The sequence below is a fragment of the Micropterus dolomieu genome, linkage group LG05 (genome assembly GCF_021292245.1).
Source record: "Micropterus dolomieu isolate WLL.071019.BEF.003 ecotype Adirondacks linkage group LG05, ASM2129224v1, whole genome shotgun sequence".
Lineage (NCBI taxonomy): Eukaryota > Metazoa > Chordata > Actinopteri > Centrarchiformes > Centrarchidae > Micropterus > Micropterus dolomieu.
Window position 1 is genome coordinate 8,036,018 of NC_060154.1, and position 10,375 is coordinate 8,046,392.

At 39.9% G+C, this 10,375-nt stretch overlaps 1 protein-coding gene across 2 annotated transcripts in view; it reads left to right on the forward strand.

Annotated features, from left to right (window-relative positions):
• The window catches only part of cachd1 (cache domain containing 1), a 101,332-nt gene that overhangs the window by 26,949 nt on the left and 64,008 nt on the right, over positions 1-10,375 (forward strand). For both annotated transcript variants that reach the window (XM_046049801.1, XM_046049802.1), the window contains exon 2: positions 8,140-8,202. In XM_046049801.1, the coding sequence (XP_045905757.1) occupies positions 8,140-8,202 (63 nt within the window). The remainder of the gene's footprint in view (positions 1-8,139; positions 8,203-10,375) is intronic.

A 10,375-nucleotide genomic window follows, 5' to 3' on the forward strand; every position in this document is an offset into this window, starting at 1 on the left:
AAGTGCACATGAACATCCATGAGCACAATTGCATGTATAGAAGATTGAAAACGGAGCACAGTAAATCAGGGCCTACCCATCCACACCTTTGACTAGCAGGCTGCACACATGCATGCACTCCGCACACTAACACAGTGTGTGGGCCGTTGCTTTGGAGCCATTGCCTCAGGTTGTCCGCAAGTTAGATTTAAGTAAATTAAATTGACAGCACCCTCTAAATACAACAGTTGGCAGACACTGTTGGCTAGTCATTTAATTAGCAAACCTGCTCCACTGAATGAAAATAGAGACCCACTTAATTAGCAAGGTTTTAGTTTCCATATGGCCTTTATAGTGACATTTAGCGATCCATGTTTGACACGGGCAACCCTTTTTTTCCCTTCTTTTTTTATGGTGCCATGGCCACTACCAATCTGTGCAGGATTTGCCTGACATGGATTGTGCATTAAGCAAGCAAACTTGTGGGTGAGATTTTTTTAATTCATCAAGAAAAGTGTATTGACTGATCTCTTGGGGCCAGATGAATGTGTAGATTGCTTTTTAACCCAGCCCTTATTAAAATGTTGGTTTCCCATCAATTATAGATATGTATAAAACAACTTCACTGAGAGCTTTAGTTTGAGAAACTTGCACTAACTGTGTAACTCTGCCCTTTGTTGCTGGGCAGGGAGCATACAGTGCATTTATCAGAATCTTTTCAGTGAAAACGGATGCCTGCAGCATTTTGAAATGCTGATGAGTGGTGAGACTGCACCAAGACATTAATGTTGCAGGCCTAAAACCGAAACATTGAGCTGAAAGCCCCACTCAAGTGATGCTCCCATTTTCAGTGTGTTCACAGATAAGATAAATCAAGTTAGTAGAACTGTTGTTTTTAAAGGTGGGGTATGCAATTCTGGGAAATTCTAACAGAGCAAGTAATGTAACTAACGTTATAGCTAAGTTGTGGGTTTGCAAACTATCACTACAGTTGCTGCTGCAAAGCTCACATGTAGAGAGGACACAGCTGTCCTGCTACTATAGCTAACATCACAACAACAGCATATCCTGACAAACTAGAAAGCAAGCTTAATGTCCGGGGGCAAGTCATTTAACATTACCTGACACACAAATCGTGGCTGGAATAGTTTTTGTTTGTTTCCCACTTACAGAAAAAGTATTAGTAGTGAAAAAGTGGTGTTTGTTTATTTACCATTTATAGTATCAGGGCTGTTCACAAACACTGTTTTATTTATTTTTTTCAGCACACACACTGAATAGACAGCTAGGAGACCATGAGGAGATGTGTATTGTATTAGAATAGCATAACCGACATTTAAACCCTGTGAAAAGATGCACTAGAACCACAATTTCATTTGTTATCTGGGTTTTGTGGATCTGTAAAGTGCAGGCACAATTTTTTCAGGCTTTTTTTGTTATATTGTGAAAACCTTGCTCTCAACCCCCCCCTGCTTTTCCACTTTAAGGTGCCTGTTTCCTGACTCTGCTTTGTAGTGTTCAGAATAAATTGAGATGGGAGGGTGAGGTTGGGGATTGAGACATGGCAAAAAGTATTGGGAAAAAAGTTAATAAAATAAAAACTAACACACACATCAGAGTCGAAGCTCTGTTGCTGCACCCCCAGCTCCGGCCCTTTGTAGTGCAATGAGCGGAGAGTTGGCTGGGGGCAGGGAGACAGGGAGAGAGGAAAATCCAAGGGGGGTTGAAACACTGAAGGAAGGAGGGAGGCTGAGCTGTATACCAGCAGCAGGCGGAAGCAGCAGTTACTCTCCCTTGGGCTTTAGCCTTTTATCTATCAGTTGTATGGAAACCAATCTCCCCAACCCTACAGCTCCGAAACATCTACACTGCAGTCTAATGTGTTGATGTGAAATGTGTGTGTGTGTGTCTGTGTGTTTGAGACGTTTACATTCACAGAAATTTCCTGCAATAAGAAGCCTGTTGTGACAGATGAGCAGTTGATGAGCTACAAATATGTACGCTAGACCTGTGCATATTTTGGCACATAGTCACTTTGGTTCATACACCCATTTAAGGTGTGCCCCACTCTAGTGATGCTCCCATTTTTCCCTCCAGTGTGTTCACAGATAAAACTTGGACCACTAATCAACAACCCCTAAAGACAGGATTTGTGTGTGTGTGTGTGTGTGTGTGTGTGTGTGTGTGTGTGTGTGTGTGCATGCTCCGCAGTCCGATTCCAAATTAGTGTGGCTTACGGCTCCACTCTGGCCTTTGAAGATGGGGGGAATTGCTAATAGGTGTATTCCCAATTCAGCCCCTACCAATGCAGTGTGCCCCCACTTCCTCTTTCCTGCCTTTTTTTTCTTTCCTTTTTTGCTCTTGCATTCACCCTCCACAATCTGTTCCATCTTTCTGTCGCTGCTTTTACTTTGTACCTCTGTGTGTCTGTATCTATGTATATTTCTCCTTACTCTCAAAGTCTCTGTCTATGGGCTGGTATCTTCATTCCATCTGTCTGGACTTTATTCTCTGCCCCGCAAAGAACAAAAGAGTCTCTTTAAAGGAGGAGAGCCTCTTAGGTTAGTTTATGGCATCCCCAAGTGAGCTTGACAGAAGAGCTGAAGAGGCAGGCCTAATTAAATGGATGCCATATACACAGAGGGTTCCCATGCTTTAACCATTGAAATAACCTCCTATAACAGGGTGCAAAGAAGGTTGGGGGGCCAAGAAAGAGAAACAAATTGTTAAAAGCAGAGTGTGGTTTTGCCTGTGACTCAACACATCAACAGCAACTGACAGAATTGCAAATGTTTTCTTGTTATGAGTAAATCAGCTCAAGCTTAATCCTTCTCTTTTCCTATGATTGAGAGCAGGTTAAGTAATAAATCTAGACTGATCTGGGGGAGAGTTTAAATGAGAAGTCAGGTACATATGTTTAACAGAATTTCACTGTTACAACTAACAACTCTCTATCATTATAATACACTACAGTGTTTGAAACAACACAGCTTTTGGTATTTATCTCTGTAACCTGCAGTCTGAGCTTTCAATAAGGCTTAGTCATTCATGTGACCCATTCGACTGTGGTCAGGATAAACCCCAAGGTAGATGGATTTAAAAAATGGCCTAATGAAAGGGAGGCTGTTGGTCTGTGATCAATGAACAGGAGTTTGAATGCATTTCTTGTGAGCTTAGTGTTGAGAAAGCTGCCTATTTGGATTCATGGTCTGTTAATGTCTCTGTAGAGTTTTCTTGTAACAAACAAAAGTTTACTTTCGGTGTTACTCACCAAAACGCATTGTGTGTATTAGGGCTGACCCCAAATAGTCGAAGATTCGCTGCTTCGATGGACGGAGCCTGATTCAACTGTCAATCTCACAGTCGAAGCTTCACAATGGCCTTATGAAACAAGGATCGTGCCATTTTGGCAATATGGGGTTGCTCAACGTCTGATTTTAAATAGAACTACCAGTTTTCTCCCATTAAGTTAATAAGCTGCCTATTATGTTATATACACTTCAACATATAATGCTGTAAGTAAATATGTGAAAAGAAAGAAGCTTTTAATAAATGTTTTTAAAGTGCGTAAATAAATCCAAAATTGTAACCCTAACTCTTAAGGAAGGGGGTGTCAGTGCGCATGTGTGGGCGTAATGTATATGTGTGTGTATGTAGTGGCAGAGGAACACCTGATATTCTGGCTATTCTGACTTGTTTGGAACTTAAGTTCATTAGACATCCAAATGGATCACTACTGTATGTACGGTGGCACGTAGGTTTCAGGCCTAATACAAAAGCCACAACACGAAAACAAATCCCACAACACGATTACAAAAGCCACAACACAAATACAAAAACCACAATGGAAATACAAACGCCACAACACAAATACAAAAAGCCACAACACAAAACAAATTTGAATTTGTTTTGTGGCTTTTGTGTTCGTCTGAAACCTACGGGCCACCATAGTATGTGCACTTGACATGCTATTGTTACAAAATTATTAAACAATTTATTCCACAGCTTGATAAATGAGGCAAAGGGGTTCCTAATATTTCTGTTTAAGATGGACAATGAATATGGTTGTTTCCTACTGCTCTTATTTGTTAGAATATATGTATGTACACATGTTTTATGTTGTGTATTGTCAATCATTTACATTACTTTACATTTATTCATTTAGCTGACGCTTTTATCCAAAGCGACCTACAATTGCTAAGTATGTCAGAGATTGCACGCCTCTGGAGTGACTACGGGTTACGTGTCTTGATCAGAGACACATTGGTGGGTGTGTCACAGTGGGGAAATAAACCAGGGTCTCTCACAACAAAGGCATGTGTCTTATCCACTGCTCTATCGCCACCCCATTTTTATGATACTTTTCTACTTTTCTAGTTAAAGTCAGATTTCTACCAGAAGGGTATTCTCTCTTAATTCCTTCATATAAATTCCCATTTGACTTCCCATCAGTGAGCTGGGATAATTTAAGTGTTGATTTTTCTCATCTTCTGGTATCTCTCATATTTATGTTTTCTGTACTGTCCAGCCTAGTAACATCTATAGGGATGTCTTGAGTGCACCGCTGATGCTGTGTAGTTGCCTATGTGTGCCTCATTGCTGGTGTGTATGTGTCTGTGTATATTTTAGTGTTTGATTATGGGTCAGGGGAGGCCACAAGCCCACGGTGGCCTAGGCAGCCTCAGGCCTCTAAGGTTTCAGAGCCAAGCATTCCTCCCTGGCTGCTACATAGCTGTGAAAACCGCAAAGCAGCTCTAACAACAAACACTTGAGGCACTGGGGGAAAGACAGCTAACCTGTGGCTAATCAACAACTGGAGTTTTCTCTCTTTTCAGGATTTGGTCCCAATTTTTCAGAATTGCTGGCTTAATGGAAACGAAGCATTTCTCTATTCCAGTGCATACCCCCCCACCCCCCCTTTTGTTAGTGTGGTGTTGTGAAAGCACATGATTTCTGCTAAGTAGTAGCAGCTCTGTTTGTGTGTGCATGTTCATGTTTATTTGACAGTTCTACATCTTGGACCTTTTTTCCACTAAGAAGGGTGTGGAACAGTAGACTGTCTGGGCTTGGTTTTGCACGTTGTAAATAACTCAGTAGTGAAATACATAGCTGTGTGTGTGTGTGTGTGTGTGTGTGTGTGTGTAATAATAACATAATGAAACTGTTTGTGTAGCACTTTTGTGTTCATCTCATGTGTCTGTAAAATGAAAGGAATATGCTCAAAAATGACTGCTGACTCCATTTAGACAATCAGTATTATAACTAAGAACTGAAAAGGTGACAATTAGCACTCTATTTGTGTTCATGCCAGCCTGCGTTTATTGGCCACGTTAGAAATAATTGAGTTTTCAGAAATTACATTTGATACTTAATCTACAAGAGTGTCAACTGAATGGCCTAATTATGGCCCAGGAGACGGGTTGTTAGGAGATTTTTGTTTATAGCTGCATCTGTTTATTTGCATCTGTCCTTGTCTGACTTTGTATCTCTGTGTGTTTGGGTTTCCTTTTGTTCTATGAAGGTATCTTAGAACTACAACGACTATTTAAATAGTGCAACACTTCTGATGATCATTTAAGTCCATTTTCAAGCAATAACGGCAAAACATTTTCTGGTTTCAGCTTCCCAAATGTCAGAAGCTTCTGTTTGTCTTACATAACAGTAACCTAAATATCTGTTGTGTGTATATATAAGTTTTCTGCGGTTGGTCAGGCACAACGAAAAAACAGAAATTATGTACATTTTTGCACAGTTTTCAAAGGATTAGTCAATTAATGGAAGAAATAATCTGCACATTATTGGATAATGAAAATAGTGTGTAGTTGTGGCCATATTTTCAGTATGGTGCCATTAAGTCACATTTCTTTGAGCCAGTGGGAAAAAAAAATTTTTAGGCATCCAAGTATAAGTCAGGCTATTCTGATGTTCAGGAGGCTACAATATCTTGAATAAAATGCTCACCTTTCCTTTTAACTGTGTGAAACCAATGGATTTGTGCTTTATTTTTTTATGTTCTGTAGAGTTGAAAGGTGTAAAGGTGTAGCCATGGCGTGGCAATAACAGTGCAGTGAATCAGCTCCATGTTAGTTGGATGTGGAGCATTCTGGGTAATTGGTGTCCTCTGGAATGTGTCAGCAGGAAATGGTTGCAGTGTTTGAACCAGGTAATTTAAGGCTTTGTGTGCAGTGAGGTGGCTTACAGTGAACCACCTGCCTACCTGCTGCCTCAACACAAACATTAGTTTTACTCTGTAGCTGCCACATGGTACTGTTGCCTCTGTTTGGAAAGTGTGTGTGCGTATGTGTGTGTCAGGAAGTAAGAGAACGAGAGAGAATGTTTAGCTGATGGGACCCAGGAGACCATCTGAATAAAGGTGTGTGCTTTCGTGTATGTGTGTCATTCAGGCAGCTCTTAAAATGTTTTTCTGGAGCTCTCTTAGTATGTGTTAAGGCTGAGGTCACACCAGGACTCATTTTCTCCATTCCTTAATGTACCGCTTCATTTCATACTCACTTAACAATATAAATCGGGGACTATTAAAATGTTTCAATCTGGAAGGTGAACGGGGAATTTTAGCATCACCTTGTGATTTGTGCTCTTCAAAACCTTCATTTTATGTTATGGCTGCTATCCAGATTTAAACAGGTGACGCATTTTCCTCCCCAACCTAGAAACTGATGTAAACAACAGGACCATACAGTCTGGGTCTATGGGTTGGTTGTTTTGGCAGATAAACAGGTTTATCATGCTCTCTGGACCAGTAATAAAAATGGTTCCAGATGCACCTGTCTGACGGCCTCTGAGCAGGTAAATCAATCACCGCTAATGCTAATGTCTGCCTCACTCTGGATGTATAATCAAGACGGTAACTTGGAGCCTTTTTCGTCTGATTCAGTGAATTCAGTTTGGGTGTTGATAATTACCTGTAGTCACAATATTTTCTTCAGCCTCTAGTCCAGTTGCTTTTCACTAACTGCAGCTCTTCCTGATACTATGTGACCTGGATGACTGAGCCTGATCACCGATATATCTAAATCACTGAATATAGATTATCTTGTATGACTCCACTTTAGGCTGTTATCACTATATCATAATAAAGTAACTATTTGTAAGCCAACAAAATTCACTGACAAAACAGTTATGTTATTCACTGAATCTTTGTTCACTGCTACCAGGGATCATTTGTGTCTCAGTTTAAAACCTGAAATGTCCTTGATTTACACACGTTTAACAAGGCAGTGATAAATGAATGAATGTGTGTGATTGGGTGATTGTAACACGTATATATGTGCTTTGAGTGGTTGGAAGACTAGAAAGGTGCTATACAACTACAGTCCATTTACCATTTAAAACCATTAGCTAACAATGGCATACATAAAGGGTGACACCATAACTCCTTAAATAACTTGTGTGTTTGCCAAGTCACAAAACCCTGACAGAAATTAAGTATAAATTGTGATTTAGTTGCCGTTACAGTTGAAAGTGTTGGTTTCCAATTTTGTTTGTTTAGCTTTGTAAAGGACAGTACAGGGGATAATTCATCATTCTCAATATTCAGTTGTTGTGGTGGCAATACAATTCAAGATAAATAAAATATGTTATATATCTGATAATTATCAGGAACAATTTGTGCATTGAATAAGTAAACAAGACTGAAAATTTGGCACATTAATTTCCAACATTTGGTACTTTGTGATGCCCTTGAATAATTTTGGCCTGCACTCAAAGTTCAAAACCAAGCCCCTGTGGCAGCTTCAGTATAGCTTAATTGACATGAATGGCATGCAGACACAAGACGGTTCTGGTTTGACTGGACTGTGCTATCATGGGATCGAACATAAAAAGGTGTGAATGCTTGAACTATTTGGTAACCTTGTGATAATAATGCAATTGTTTATAGATCCCCTCAGGGAAAGTACTTTTGCAGTTGTACTGTTTTCACCGATCCACACTTTTGACTGTTTTTGTAGAAGTAATCCCAGAGTGTTGATGATAAAGGTCTCTCCTCAACAACACCTGAAACCAAACTTATCTCTATATAGGCTCTGCCAATATTCTTCCTCAGGTGATGGGTTTTCAGTATTCGGGGTCTGGGACTTCGGCGTTCCTCTGAATCTAACCTCACTGTCTCTACTTCCTTTTCTCTCTGTCTCTCTACAGAGGATTTTCAGCTCGTTTGTGTACACCGAGAAGACATCAAACGGAGAGACAGAAGTGCAGCAGGTGAGTAACAAAGGCTTCTACCTTCCCGTGTGTGTGTGTGTGTGTGTGTGTGTGTGCACGCGCCTGCCTGCCTGCTTGTGGATGGTGTCTGTTTTGTGGTCTAGTGTACTATTCAATTCAGCAGCAATAAACAGACACACTTAAATTCACACATACACTGGCCATCAGAGGAAAAAGGGGGTTTATTAAAATTCTACAGCAGCTGTCTCATTGGCTTTGAAGTTCTCTGTCTGTTGTTCCACTCGTCTGTGCGCTGCCTCTCTCTCTCCCTCTGCTCACAAGTGCAGAGCTGCAGTCAGACAGAAGAAGGATTGAAGGAGAGAATGGCATCTTTTCTGGAAACAAACAGAGCAGCGCCAGAAATTGGAAGATTTATTTTAAATAACTTTAAATGCAAAAGTCACCACTTCTGTGTGCCATTTTGATCGTAGCTTGGAAAAACTATGCTCAGAATATGTTTTGTCCGACGTAAAGTCAAACATGATTGTGTGCAGGCATTATACACAGGCCTATATGTTTGTGTTTGCAATTGTGGCATCATGGATCTTGGAAGAATGACACTAAACACCTGACTGGTAAACAGCCACCAGCAAGAACAGACAGGTTGATGTTTGGTTTGTTTGATTTCTCTTGTGACTGTGGGGTTCTGTGTGTGCACAGTGTGTATTCATCTGTGTCACTACATGTGTGTGAAATATACGGTTACAGTTATTTCCTATTCCAGAGGCAGCTCAAATTGGCCATCGAAGCGTCACTGTTTCTTCTTTTAAAAAGAAATGTAGCATTTTCCTCACTAACTGCACAAAACATTATGCATATAACCCCTATTTCCAGGCTATAGACAGTTATCATGATAATCATAACCTTGGTTTTGGATATGTATTACATAGATTTAGAGTATGTTAATAGGCACTGGTCCCAGAACAGCACCAACTACATTCATTTTCGTTCCTTGCACTTGCCAGCTCAAAAAGTGCCCATACATTTTAGCTGCAAACATTGAAGCAGTACTTGTTGACATGTGCTGTCAAAGTGGATATCATGAATTGAAATTGCTGGCTCTAATGTTTTCATACTGGTCCACCATTCACATGAATTCAGTGCTATGTGTTAGCAATGGGTTGTTTGACAGTTTCCCCTCCTAGAGTGCTTACACAATAAACAGTTGAAAATAGATCAGTCTTTATATAGCTGGATCCCAATACTGAGCTAGTAGATCAATGCCTACTAACCTACTAAGTCATTATTATGTAAAATTAAACTTTTTCTTGGCCAGGGCACTGTCTAAAAGGAATTCAATATCAATGAGGCCTTTTCCTGGTTAGATAAAGTTTCTAAGACTAAGGCTTATAGACCTGTGAAAAAGTGGATACTTTGCAAATGTTATAGGTTTCTGTAAGAAGTACTACACTTATCCATATTTACATTGTCACGAAGGATTGGTAGTACCTGGTGCTTTGGCTCAAGTTGCTTAAATGACAGAAAAGGATGATTTAGTAAAGTATCAAAGGAGCTGTAACAAAAGTACATGAGTTACATTGCCCCCCTTGCCAGTAATGCCATGCCATCAGTAAAGAGAAACATTAAGTCCCCTTAGAAAGTAGCCTAAATTGCAGTTTATCTATTACACATACACAGGAGTAAAAGTAAAATGTATCCGTAACAGTTACCCAACAGTAAAACCAGAAACCACAAGCCACACTGATGCGTGGTAACTCACTGGATGGTGAACTGTAACACAAATGCCCGTGCTTTCTTCTACAGTACCTACATACAGAACTACCATGGTCTGATGTGAAAAGATTTTAACATGTTTTAGAGACACTTAATACTAAACCGATACTGTATATCACTCACAGTTTATGTGGGTTAATAAACTTAGTTGAACTGAGTGTGTTTTTAGTTCACCCCTCTAGATTTGTGTGAGGGAGAGTTACTACTGCCATCCACAGTCCAGCTAGATTCAGCCTGACATTTAAGAAGTGGAAGGAAAAGGACAACCAGAAATGGTTCCATTCATGTTAAACATTTGATTTAGATTGTTGCAACATGTTGTGTTCACCATTTTATTGGTTTACTGGCCTACATTTAGTCCTGCATTGAGGATATCTGTTATAGGCATAAGCTCATTAATACTGAGCAGTATAATTTATTATATATATATATATATATA